The sequence below is a fragment of the Ruditapes philippinarum genome, unplaced genomic scaffold (assembly GCF_026571515.1).
Source record: "Ruditapes philippinarum isolate M1 unplaced genomic scaffold, ASM2657151v2 ctg8843_1_1_1_1, whole genome shotgun sequence".
Classification (NCBI taxonomy): domain Eukaryota; kingdom Metazoa; phylum Mollusca; class Bivalvia; order Venerida; family Veneridae; genus Ruditapes; species Ruditapes philippinarum.
The window spans coordinates 7,316-22,091 of record NW_026859426.1 but is presented as its reverse complement, the minus strand read 5'-3'; the positions used below and the strand labels follow the sequence as shown (position 1 = coordinate 22,091).

General features: G+C 34.1%; 1 protein-coding gene across 2 annotated transcripts; it reads right to left on the bottom strand.

The window, feature by feature from the left end:
• Window positions 1–1,389: 1,389 nt before the first annotated feature.
• LOC132756480 (uncharacterized) lies at window positions 1,390–8,945 on the bottom strand. 2 transcript variants are annotated; one of them, XR_009629334.1, is made up of 3 exons: window positions 8,817–8,945; window positions 1,840–8,471; window positions 1,390–1,493 (listed from the first exon to the last, which is right to left on the bottom strand). XR_009629334.1 is itself a non-coding variant. In XM_060747559.1 (2 exons), the coding sequence occupies exon 2, from the start codon at window positions 8,301–8,303 to the stop codon at window positions 2,556–2,558; it is 5,748 nt and encodes a 1,915-aa protein (XP_060603542.1). In that variant the 5' UTR covers window positions 8,304–8,471; window positions 8,817–8,945; the 3' UTR covers window positions 1,390–2,555. The 2 variants fall into 2 exon arrangements, 1 of the variants encoding a protein (XP_060603542.1); XM_060747559.1 differs by having other exon boundaries at window positions 1,390–8,471.
• Between the last annotated feature and the right edge of the window lie 5,831 nt (window positions 8,946–14,776).

Here is a 14,776-nt window from a genome sequence, read left to right as displayed (position 1 = left end):
CACAATATGAACTATTTAAGAGTTTTGTTATTTCTGTTCATTTTTTGTGTCGCCTCTACGGAGTAGTGGCGACATATAGGGATCACTTCTCTGTCGTCTGTCTGTCTGTCCGCACTACCGAATAGGGATAGGGGGCCATCTAACTGTAAACAGAACAAAAGAGAACAATAGAGTTCATTCGGTAACAATAGAGTAAGGGGCCATTGGCCCTCTATTAAACAATAGAAAATAACAAAAGAAATGGCCCCTTATTCCATTTCGGCCGGACGGCCGTCTGTCCGTCACAAAACTTGTCCGGACTGCTCCTCATAAACTACTGCTGCAATTTCATCCAAACTTTACAGGAATGATCAGTACCCAGTCTAGTTGTGCATATTGTCAGCATTTTCCGGTTCAATAATTTTTGTCAGAGTTACGGCCCTTTAATAATTTTAATTTTAAAGTTTGTCCGGACTACTTCTCTTATACCACTAATGCAATTTCAATGAAACTTTACAGGATTGATCTGTAGCTCAAGTCCTTGCGCATATTGCACGGGTTTTCCGGTTGAATGATTTTTAGCCGAGTTATGGCCCTTTGATAAAAAGGTGTTTTTTCTGTGTGTTGCCAGATACACAAAAGCTTGTCCGGACTACTCCTCATAAACTACTGGTGCAATTTCATCCAAACTTTACAAAAATGATCAGTACAAAGTCTAGCTGTGCATATTGTCAGCATTTTCCGGTTCAATGACTTTTGTCAGAGTTATGGCCCTTTAATAATTTTTAATTTTAAAGTTTGTCCGGATTACTTCTCTTATACCACTAATGCAATTTCAATGAAACTTTACAGGATTGATCTGTAGCTCAATTCCTTGCGCATATTGCACGTTTTTCAGGTTGAATGATTTTTGTTATGGCCCTTTGAAAAAAGGTGTTTTTTTCTGTGTGTTGCCAGATACGCAAAAGCTTGTCCGGACTACTCCTCATAAACTACGGGTGCAATTTTATCCAAACTTACAGGAATGATCAGTTCCAAGTCTAGTTCACTGTGCACTGTCTGTCTGTCTGTCTGTCCGTCTGTCATAAAATTTGTCTCAACATGAAATTGGCCATCATGAGGCGACACATGTGATCACTGATTGCTCTTGTTATAATTGTAAAGTCAATGAATTGCACACAATTTATTGCAAGTTTGTAAAATCACACACAACTTTTAACTTCATAGTTACTATACACAGAGTAATGATGTACATGTATTTTACATGTATTTTATTTTTTACGGATGAAATAAAGTTGCACCATATATAGTTTATATAGTCATGTTGTTATTGTTGAGCATTATTTTTGGTTTTGGTTTTTCTTTTACAAAAAAAATTATATTTACAAGATTTAGTTTGTATATTTGTGATGACACGAAATAAAACGAAAAACGAATTGCCATCCAGATAACCATTTATTCACAGGCATGTAATATGTCTTTCTGCATGTGATGTTTGTTTGTGTGGTAAATTACTGTAAATAAAAGAAAAAAAAAATACATATAACTTCTTATTATTACAAAACAACGAGATTTCTAAATTGTATGAAAGAATATTATAAATGCGATATTACAGAGCAAACATTACGATATATTAGCATCGAACCCTCATAATATAATCTTTTAACATTAAGAATACGACATTACAATCATGTAGTCTCGATACAAAAATACAAGTACGAAAATTTTAGGTACGAAATTCGAGGAAACTTGCAAAGCTTCTATTGCAAATAATACGAAGAATGCACACAAAATACGGCTATAAAATGACACATTATATGGTAAACTTCTAAATTAAACCATTAATGTTTATAAACTTACGCTGTGAGGCCATAAAAAGATCAAAACATTTGTTAATTTTCACGAGGAAAAAACGGCATGGCTTTAAACGAAAATTTCTTTTAAACGAAAAGTAACGAAAAGAATCAATGGAAAGTAATAAACGGAAAGTTCCATTACACTCCCCGTCTGATATTTTAGACCAAAAATATCATTATAGAAAAATTAAATTCAAAAATGGATCAGCAACCTTAAACCTTATTTACAACAATGGTACAAATACCTTAAAAAATTTCAAATTTTGTACATTTGCATTAAAATAACATTTCAAACAATTTTCATTCATTCAAAAGCCTTAAAACATTTTTGTTTTACATATAGTGAAATAAAACTATACAATGCAGTAACTAATTAAATCAATTATTTTTTCATGTCTTATATGAACATTTTTAACTGCGAACAAATACATTTCTTTACCAATATATCCAGAATACTGACTCTAGGAAGCCTTCAAATCATAAGATGTTAGAAAAACCAAAACCCTTCAACTTTAACAGAATTAAAACTGAAAACGTTAAAAGTGTTTGTTACCGCAATTGAAGTAAAAAAAACTGAAATACAAAAAATCCCTCAAATACATTTATAACTGTACACAAATTTTTATACAAATAACATATACTTGCTAAAATAAAGTCAGTTCACATTTGTATTTAGAACTCTATTAATCTACAATCCACACAACTTTCAACTGTCAATGTTCAGTTACATTTCATAAGTAAAACAACTTCTACAATTGGTCGAATATAATCTGACAATTTTCCTTCTCTGTGAACGCGAATTTTCACTTTACGAACAAGTCCGTCATCACTTGTATATGTTTCTAAAACACGTCCAATAGGCCAATCCATTCTGCCTGTCACTTGGTCTCTCATTACAACAATATCTCCTACCGCGATATTTTCTGACTTAGTGTTCCATTTTTGTCTTATTTGTAATGTATGTAAATAGTCGCGTTTCCATCTTTTCCAAAATGTATCAGCCAAATGTCGTACACGTAACCATTGAGCTTTATACAAGTCTTTAGTGTTAAGAACTCTAGTCTCCTGAATGTCAGCACTCATTTTTTGTGTTAAAAGAGTATTTGGAGTAAGTATCTCTGGAATTTCCGAGTCGTATGAAACTGGAATTAGTGGTCTAGAATTCACAATCGCAGAGACTTCTGCCATAAATGTTACTAACATTTCATGCGTCAAATTATCAATTTTAACCAACATATTGTCTAAAATTCTTCTAACAGTCCCAATCATTCGTTCCCATGCGCCACCCATATGAGAACTGTGTGGTGAATTGAATAACCAAGTTGTTCCGGAATTCAATAAAAAACTTTTCAAAACTTGATCTTCTACATTTACTGCGTTGATTCCAGCATCTTCAGTTGCACCGACAAAATTGGTTCCCCTATCTGACCTGAACTGCTTTACTTTTCCTCTAATGGATATGAACCTTCTGAGAGCATTCAGAAATGACGAAGCAGACATGTCTTCAACTACTTCAATGTGTACCGCACGAATGCACAAACATGTGAATAAAATTGCCCATCGTTTAATGTTTACTTTAGTGCTTCTTGTCTTACGAGTCACAACATAAAAAGGTCCGAACATATCTACGCCTACGTATGTAAAAGGTGGCGATTGCTCAATACGATCACTTGGTAGGTCAGCCATCTGTTGTCGTTCAAATTTACCACGATATCTTCGACAAAAAACACAGTCATGAATGAGACTTGAAACCAGTCGTTTAGAACCTATAATCCAAAAGCCTGCTGCACGTATAGCGCCTTCAGTGAAATGACGTCCCTGATGAAATACACTTTCATGGAAATGTCTTGTAAGTAGAGTAGCAATATGGTGTTTTCTGGGTATAATTACTGGATTTTTCTCTAGTGACTGTATAATGTTACAATTCTTCAAACGTCCACCTACTCGGAGAAGTCCATGTTCATCAATGTATGGGTTGAGCTTCAGAATGCTACTTCTTTTGGGCAAAAGTTTACCTTCAGCTAAACACTGGTGTTCTTCGGCATATGCATCTATCTGACATTCTCTTAGAATCAACCTTTTGGCTTCTTCTTGTTTATCGATCACGTCCTTGAGATTATGTTCATTTGTCATACATATTTTCTTCTTAAGTAATGCTATGGCTGTCACAAGTCTTTTCCATGATGAGAACCTTGTAAATCTTTGAGATCCAAGGTGTTTGAAACTTTTTACAACCGAAAGGTTAACATTTACTTCTTTTTTCACTTCCTTGTCTTCGTCCGGTTTGATTAATTCAAAATCTATTGTTTGTTGCTCAACATCACTGAACATGATCGAATCTGGCGGTCCATTTAGCCATTTACTTTCTTGTAGTTTGTCCGCTTGTATACCCCGTGTCCCTACATCTGCAGGATTCATCTGTGTAGACACGTATCTCCACTGTTCTGGAGAAGAATCTCTCTTAATAACTTCTACTCGATTGCTTACGTACCGAGTGAAACGTCTGGTGGAGTTATGAATATAACCGAGCACGATCTTACTATCTGTGTAATATCGAAAACAATCTATGGGTATGTCTATATTTACTTGTACTGTTCTTGCTACCTGTACTGCTAATACTGCTGCACACAACTCGAGTCTAGGCATGGTATGTCCACTTGATGGTGCTACCTTTGCTTTTCCTAAAATGAAGCAAGATGTGCGTGTCCAATTTTGGAAATGAACAACCATGTAAGCTACAGCGGCGATGGCAAGTTCTGAAGCATCACAAAATGTAAGTAAATTTACTTGTGAAGCTTCCTTCAGTGACGTTTTTGAATAACATCGTGGGATGTATATCTTGTTAAGTTGTACTAAAGAGTCTTTCCAGGCGTTCCATTCACCTATTCTAGTCATTGGTAATTGTTCATCCCAATCACTGGTCTCTGACATCAACTTTCTTAGAATGATTTTTCCTTTTACACTTACTGGCGCTAAGAAGCCAATGGGGTCAAATATACTGTTCACTATCGATAAGACTCCGCGTCTTGTAAATGGTTTATTGTCAGCTACTACATCAAAAACAAACCTATCTTCACTCATATTCCACAAGAGTCCGAGACTTCTTTGTACAGGTAATGCTTCGTGTTTTAAATTAATGTCTTTCAGATCTTTGGAAAGCTCATCCGAATCAAATTCTGAAACTACTTTTGGACTGTTTGATGCTATTTTGTGTAACACTATGTTGCTTTCAGACATAACTTCTTGTGTTCTTTTGATAAGGCTAACAGCTTCATTTTCGTTTTGACGAGAGATCAAAGCATCATCGACATAAAAGTCTTTATATACGAAATTCTGAATTTCAGCATCTGCAGTTTCTACAGATTTCCTTAGGCAATATGTGGCAATTGCAGGTGACGGACTATTTCCAAACACATGTACTGTCATCCTGTATTCTATAAGAGGTTTATCTGGGTTGTTTCCTTCATGCCAGAAAAATCTTAGGTAATCTCGATGTTCCTTATGGACGCTAAAGCAATAAAACATCTGTTTTATATCTGCCATAATAGCAACTGGCATTTTTCGAAATCGCAGAAGTATTCCTAATAGATTGTTCGTTAAATCTGGACCATGTAACAGTACTTTATTTAATGAAACATCTTTGTACACAGCTGACGAGTCAAACACACACCTTACTTGATCTGGTTTATGTGGATGGTAAACGCCAAAAACTGGAAGATACCAACGTTCTTTGTCTAGATCTAATTTTGGAGCTATTTCCGCGTGACCATCATCAATTAACTTTCCCATGAAATCAAACACTTGAATTTGTTTAGTCGGATTTCTTGATAGATTTGCTGCAAAAAGTTTTGCTCTATGTAACGCATAATCAAAATTATTTGGTAAACGAGCTCTCTGTTGATGAAACGGAAGAGGTGCCGACCATTTATTGTCTACTTTTTTAACGTTGTTGTCCATGATGTCAATAAATTGCTTGTCGATCACTGAATATGCCAATTCTTCATCATCGTTATACCTCCTAAAGATCTGGTCATCGGTACATTCTTTTACTAATTTAATGTTTGGACACGGTTCAAAATTAGATTCTCTACCATTTGACAAAAGAAAAAGTTTGTTAACTGTTACAATATTTGGCTTGTGGGTGCCAACACAAACTTCTCCTACAATGACCCATCCTAATGGAAGTTTTTGCGCATATGGAGATCCTTTTGGTCCGAACTTCTGGTCAAGAACATGATGTGCTTCAATTAAATCTCTTCCAATAAGAATACATATATCTGCTGCGTTTAGAGTAGGTATGTAATTGGCTATATGTGCGAGATGTGGATGATTTTGAGCCACTTCCGGTGTTGGAATTTCATGTCTTAGATCAGGAATGTCTTCACACTCTAATAGATTTTTCAATTCAAAAGTTTGTTGGCCACAATGCGATTGGATAACACAATCTGCAACTTTCCCATACTTCACCTTCTGTCCTGTACAACTATTTATTGTGTATTCTATCTCAGTAGCTGGTAACTTTAACCTTTCAAATACAACTGACTTTGCTAATGATCTATTGCTTTGATCGTCTATAATGGCATAAGCTAACATTGACCTCTTTGACTCCTTACTTGATACCCGTACTAAACAAACTTTGGCACATGAGCGACCGGAGAAGTTTTCATTTCCGCAAACTTCCATACACGATGTGGAAACTTTAATATTGTTATTTGAGTCAGCCTCCCCGCCATGATTCTGTAATTCACCAGTTTCAAAGTCTTTATGCATCAAAGTATTGTGCCTTTTCTTGCACTTACTACAAGATATGTATTCTCTGCAGTTTTTTGACAAGTGATTTGCTTTAAAGCACTTAAAACATAATTTTTCATTAATTATATATTGCCTTCTATCATTGTATTGTTTGGCAAGAAATGTTCGACAATTTTCTAGATTGTGACTAGTTGATTTGTGTATAGGACAAAATGTACACGTTGTATCACCTTGATTGTTCACACGGCTTATTCCTAATTTAGTGTCCGTATTACTGTCTACATCAGTCTTCCTGTTCCATACAGCATTTTTCGACCTAGATTTTATATCTGGACTGGAAGTTTTTTGCACATCGTTCAAAGGAGAAATGAGACTTGGGTCATTACGAATCTTTGCTTGTAGATGTAAGAAATTCACGAAGACGTCAAATGTTGGATAAATTTGATCATGAAATTGTTTATGTCTACTTGCTTCGTAGATCCATTTCTCTTGTAGAAAGTGTGGAAGTTTACTCACAATAGGATTTACTCCTACACTAGTGTCAAAGTATGAGAGAGCTAGTGCGTAACTAGGATTTTGTTTTAATGCTTGAATTTCCCAGAGAATATCTGACAATTCATATAGTTTTTCACTGTCTTTGGCCAAGATTTTAGGAAACCTATCAAGTTTTTGCAATATCGACTTGTGTACAATATCAACAGTTCCATATCGTTCATTTAATCTGTCCCATGTTCTTTCTAAACCTGTAATTGGGTCATGAGAATGCGCGGATCTAATATTTAAGGCATGTTTTTGTGAAGTTGGTCCAAGCCATTTCACCAATAAATCCAATTCTTCATTTGGCGACACATCCATTTCTTGACATACACTAATGAAACTGTTTTTCCATGATTCATAATCTTCCGGTTTGTCATTGTAGTGTGTCAGTCTTGACATAGTAAAATCTTTTCGTAATAAAAATTTGGTAACCTCCTGATTTATACCACCTGTGACTTGTGTTCCAACTTTTTGTGGCATGTTCTGTCTAATTTCACTTTTAACTTGTGTTTGTGTTGTTATAAATTTACTTGTTGGAATTTTAATTGAATCTACACTTTTACAATCATTAGAGTCATTCTCATCAACTTCTGCTTCAATTTCAGCAAACGCACTTTGTTGCTTAACTAGATCAATGTCAATGTCAAGTGTTTCTTGTTGTCTTTTAACTGCGGCAGATTCAATGGCATGTTTTTCTTCCAATTCAGCTTTCTCTTTTCTTAATTTTGCTTCCATTTCAGCATAACGTAATTTTGCTTTAGCTGCTGCTACACGTGCTTTAGCTGATGATGTAGTTGAATGTTGTGAGACAACACTTCGAGCCGGTGAAAACAGTGAATTTCTTTTAATTTGATTCCATTGTGTTACTTTGTCTTTAAATTTTGTAACATCATGAACAAGTTTATCACGATCAGCAGTAAGTTCACTTAAGCGTTTCAAAGATTCATCAGTTTTTATAGTTTCCAAGTATTCTTTGAATTTTTCACTTTCATTGTGAAAAGCATCCAATTTATCACTCAAATCCTTCTCAAGATTGTCAATGTCACATAAATAAATATCCACCTGTAGTAACTTCTCAATTGCTGCTGATTTTTCTTCAAAGTTTTTCTCCAATTTTTTAACCTTCTCGACATAGTTCGCCATAGCTTTTGAAGTCAATTTGCGTATTCTACCAGACATTTGATCGATTATTCTTGTGTCCCGAGCTGTTGATCATCTTCATGAGCCAGCTAATTTACTGTGATGACACGAAATAAAACGAAAAACGAATTGCCATCCAGATAACCATTTATTCACAGGCATGTAATATGTCTTTCTGCATGTGATGTTTGTTTGTGTGGTAAATTACTGTAAATAAAAGAAAAAAAAATACATGTAACTTCTTATTATTACAAAACAACGAGATTTCTAAATTGTATGAAAGAATATTGTAAATGCGATATTACAGAGCAAACATTACGATATATTAGCATCGAACCCTCATAATATAATCTTTTAACATTAAGAATACGACATTACAATCATGTAGTCTCGATACAAAAATACAAGTACGAAAATTTTAGGTACGAAATTCGAGGAAACTTGCAAAGCTTCTATTGCAAATAATACGAAGAATGCACACAAAATACGGCTATAAAATGACACATTATATGGTAAACTTCTAAATTAAACCATTAATGTTTATAAACTTACGCTGTGAGGCCATAAAAAGATCAAAACATTTGTTAATTTTCACGAGGAAAAAACGGCATGGCTTTAAACGAAAATTTCTTTTAAACGAAAAGTAACGAAAAGAATCAATGGAAAGTAATAAACGGAAAGTTCCATTACAATATTTATTTACAGTGCAAGGGAGGCAACTTAAATTTTGATTTTTTTGACCAGCTGGCCCAATAAGTAGATGTTTAAATTTGTATAAAGTGATTTGTATTCAAAGAATTTATTTTTTATTGAAGAAATCAGTTTTTCATTGTTGTAGAAAGTTAGTTAAATTAACATAAAATTTAGTTATTCTTAGTTTAGAACAGTTATAAATAATTTGTGAATAATTATATAAATTTGATACTACATGTAAATGTAAAAAAGATTAAGTGAACATTTATAAGCATTGTGCTTGTGGGTTCTGGTCATTAACATTAATATATAATTACAACTCTTCCTTTTATTTTATCATTAAAGATGTTACATGAAACAAATCCCTTACAAGATTAAATATTTACAACAAATATAAACATCCACCAACAATCAAATATTTACAACAAATATAAACATCCATCAGCAATCAAATATTTACAACAAATATAAACATCCACCAACAATCAAATATTTACAACAAATATAAACATCCATCAGCAATCAAATATTTACAACAAATATAAACATCCACCAACAATCAAATATTTACAACAAATATAAACATCCATCAGCAATCAAATATTTACAACAAATATAAACATCCATCAACAATCAAATATTTACAACAAATATAAACATCCATCAGCAATCAAATATTTACAACAAATATAAACATCCATCAGCAATCAAATATTTACAACAAATATAAACATCCATCAGCAATCAAATATTTACAACAAATATAAACATCCATCAGCAATCAAATATTTACAACAAATATAAACATCCATCAGCAATCAAATATTTACAACAAATATAAACATCCATCAGCAATCAAATATTTACAACAAATATAAACATCCATCAGCAATCAAATATTTACAACAAATATAAACATCCATCAACAATCAAATATTTACAACAAATATAAACATCCATCAGCAATCAAATATTTACAACAAATGTAAACATCCACCAACAATCAAATATTTACAACAAATATAAACATCCATCAGCAATCAAATATTTACAACAAATATAAACATCCATCAGCAATCAAATATTTACAACAAATATAAACATCCACCAACAATCAAATATTTACAACAAATATAAACATCCACCAACAATCAAATATTTACAACAAATATAAACATCCATCAGCAATCAAATATTTACAACAAATATAAACATCCATCAGCAATCAAATATTTACAACAAATATAAACATCCACCAACAATCAAATATTTACAACAAATATAAACATCCATCAACAATCAAATATTTACAACAAATGTAAACATCCACCAACAATCAAATATTTACAACAAATATAAACATCCACCAACAATCAAATATTTACAACAAATATAAACATCCATCAGCAATCAAATATTTACAACAAATGTGAACATTCACATTCATCATCAGCCTCAATATCTTTATGTGTGTGCAACAGTGATTCATTTTCCCAAATAATCTCGTAACTTTTGATATAATGGGCAGAAAAACATATTTTGTTGTACAAATATGATTTGAGTTTGTATTTTTCTATAGAAGATCAAATAACACATCAATTCTTGATTAAAATAATAAGTAGGTATTTAACTATAATATTATTCTTATTTCTAACAAAAATGCGTATCTCCTTTAGATATTTTATAGAGGAACAAAAGTGACAAACTACCTATTTTTTCTCTTCTTATTCATAAGCAGACGACAACTAACGAAAAGCGGAATTCTCGTGCCACGCGATTTATGTCACGTGCGGTTTAGACACATTTTGAGTTTAACAATATATAAAGTGCATATAAATTATACATGTGTATCGTTCATCTAAATAACAATGATATTTTAACATGGATTAATAGATCAGATTCCTGATGATGTTTGACAATTATACAGTCTGGATAAATATGAATTTTACAGGTAAGTTTACACAGTTACTCTGCTGTTACTTAGCCATTTAGTCAGTCGAAATCCACCTAACTTCATAATTGACTGAAGATCAGTTGCTAACTTTATTGCCTTTTGTTCTGATTCCACAGACTTCAGTCGTCAACATAAAAATTTCTCTGGACTGTAGTAACCACTTCCGGTTCAAATATTTCGGCATTGTCAACTGAAGTTCTTTTTAAGGCATACGCCGCACAACTTGGTGATGATGTCGCTCCAAACAAGTGTACATTCAAGCGTTTACATTTCGGTTTCTTGTTTAAGTCCCCACCAGGCCACCATAGAAAACCTAAAACATTGCGATCTTCATCCGTAACGCGCATTTGATGAAACATGGATTCTATATCCGCGACAAGGGCTATTTTCTCTTTCCTAAAACGAATTACTGCGCCCATAAGACTGTTCATTGGGGCAGTTGGCTATTCAATGAAACGCCTTTATATTTCGCAGCGCAATCAAACACAATGCGAACTTTCCCTGGTTTGTTTACATTAGTAACTGGATGATGTGGTAAGTGCCAGATACGTTTGTGATAGTTTTCGTCCTCAAATTCCGGTAATTCAGTCGCAAAACCTTTCTGTATATATTCGTTCATGGTAGATGTGTACATTTTCTGTAACCCTGGGTCACGTGACAGTTTGTTTCTTAGTTGTTGAAGACGCACTTGAGCGAGTGGAATGTTGTTAGGCAATTGTCCGTTCTTAATTTTCCATGGTAACATAGAATTTTTCTCGTTCAATCTGTCTTTAAAATCAGTATTCCACATCTTTTCTAATTGTTCCTGTAATAATATGTCTCTGGACTGTTCAAAGTGAATATTTACTGCACTGGGAGCTGTATAGTCTTTCAAGGGGCCACGAATCGCCCATCCTAGGCGGAAACGCACTGCATATGGTTGGTCACTGTCTCCTGACCGTACTTCTAAGGGGATATGGGCTGCTGGGAAATCTGTGCCAATAAGAAGCATTACATTAGTATTGGGAATTTGGGGAATTTCAATGTCAGATAAGTATGGAAAAGTTTTGTAGTCTAAATGCATTGCCGCTGATTTTGCAGATATCGGTAGTTTCTTCACCGGCCATACCTTACGTAGGGAGACTTCCTCACTTCCGGTTCCGTTTACAGCCATAACTGTAAGGTCCGCTTTAGCCCATAGCTCGTGCTGCTAGATGAGGTCACGGTTGATATTTGAAACGTAATTGGCTTACAATCAACATTTAACTTCTGTAACAGTCTTTCGTCACATAGTGTTTTATTAGCACCATCGTCTAACAGCGCGTATGTATGACACTGAATCCCGTTTTCGCCTCTTACAATCACAGGCACAACACCCAAACAGTTCTTCACAAATGAACTTTTAACAGCTGCGCAATTCACCGAGGATTGTGTGACTAAAGCCTCATTCCGTGGTCCAGTCCAACTATATATGTAGTAGAATATTGTGTTTAATTCTACAATCCGGCACGGTGCATAACTTTGGTTTCCTACAGTTATTAAATGAATGATTTCCTTTCAAACAATTGAAGCACAGTTTGTTCTTTTTAACCACTTCGTTCCGTTCTTTTAAATTCATAGACTTAAATTTCACACATGAAGATAAATCTGCACAGTTACCATGGTAACATCTACATTTTCGCTCGTACTTCTTTATTTCCGTATTCCGAGTAGTCAGTGTTGTTATATCTTTTAATGGTTTTTCAGCATAAGGTCGACCGGAAGTCGTCTTGTGTTCCACTTTTAATGATTTATTCTCCTTGACAATGTCTATACCGTACATGGAATTAGCAACTCGCGACTTTTCATCTACAAATCTCGCTTTATCGGAAAACTTTGGTTCTCTACCAGACTCATTAATCACGTGTGCGGTCCCAACCCATTTCGATCTCAAATGCATTGGTAACCGCTTCACTATACGTCTTAAATTTTGAGAGTTTTCTATTTCACAAGAGAAACCTAGTTGTGACAACGTTATTTCACATTTTTGCATTTCGAAGGCTAAATTAGAAATACGTTTAATGTCAGATGCTGATAACTAGGGACCTTCTACAAGTTTTTCAATGTATGTCCTCGTGATCACGTGCGGTCTTCCATAACGAGAGTATAAGATTTCGCGTGCGCGTTTGTATCCTTCACTTGGTTCTAACAACACACAGTCTTCGATACAAATTTTTGCTTCTCCGTAACAGTATTGTATTAAATAGCTCAACCGTTGGCTGTCAACAGAAACTCTATTTTCTATATTAGTTTCAAAGTTCTTTATAAATATAGTATATAATAATATTCCTTTGGCTTTCCGCTGAAAGTTAATAGTTCCGGTTTCGGTAAATTGAATCCCTCGTGCAGCGCGAAAGCAAGTTTTTGAAATGCTGTATCAATACCGGATTCACTATCGTCGGAATTTCTTGTACATGATTCGTTACCAGATACTGCGTTTAGCGTGCGATTTGACAATTTGTACGATTCAGTATTACTCATATCACGTGCAGCACGGGAATTAGTGCGTTCAACACTGTCGTCTGCATCAAATCCGCGGCAATATCCCGTATTAGTCCCCGGGGGGTATTCACATTATTATATAAAAAAAATTATTGAAATATATTGGTGTACATCGGGCAATATTTTGATCCGTGTCAATAAGACGCTTGAAAAAATATAATTACCAATAATGCATCACTGCTCATTTGCATAGTGTAATAAACATTACCCTATGTACATCATGTACACGTGCTTCTTGTCACATTTAACAAAGTATAACGGGCTGCCGTATATAACGTTATATCCCTAGTTTTGACCCACAGCTGTATACATTTTTTGAAGTCTGCTACATATATCTAAATAAACAAAGTGTTCATCATCTATATATTGCCGGACTACTTTTGACGTATTTCTCGTGAAAACTATGGAAGTAATGCAAACATTTTTGGTGGTATAATATAAAGAGGCACTATACAGGTTAAAAAAGAAAGACTTTAAAAAAAAATTTCATTGCAACTTAAATTTCATAAACGTTCATTAATAATATAAATATCATTCATTCCGTTTGTGTTCAGTATGCAAAGAGATTTTTACATGTGATATGTATAATTACGTATTAGTTCCCGGGGATCTTTATTCCAATGTAAAATGCATAGACAAACGTCCCCTTAGATTATAAATATGATTCATTCCGTTAGTATTTATTTAAGACAGTAACCCCAAAAGAATGCCAAGCTCCATTTCTATAGCATTATAGACCCCCAAAAAACCCTTTTCACGGGAGAAATTTCCTCTTCTATATAGCAATAAATTACATAGAAAAATTGTGTACCAACTGTATATGTATAATTACGTATTAGTTCCCGGGGATCTTTATTCCAATGTAAAATGCATAGGATAAACGTCCCCTTAGATTATAAATATGATTCATTCCGTTAGTATTTATTTAAGACACTAACCCCAAAAGAATGCCAAGCCCCATTTCTATAGCATTATAGCCCCCAAAGAAAACCCTTTTCCCGGGAGAAACTTCCCTCCTTTATATAGCAATAAATTACATAAAAATGTTTCAACATCTCTATATATAATCACGTATTAGTCCCCGGGGATCTTTATTCCAATGTAAAATGCATAGGATAAACGTCCAAGTACATTTTAAATTTCATTCATTCCGTATGTATTTATTTAAGACACTAACCCCAAAAGAATGCCAAGCCCCATTTCTATAGCATTATAGCCCCCAAAGAAAACCCTTTTCCCGGGAGAAACTTCCCTCCTTTGTATAGCAATAAATTACATAAAAATGTTTTAACATCTCTATATATATAATCACGTATTAGTCCCCGGGGACTAATACGTGATTATA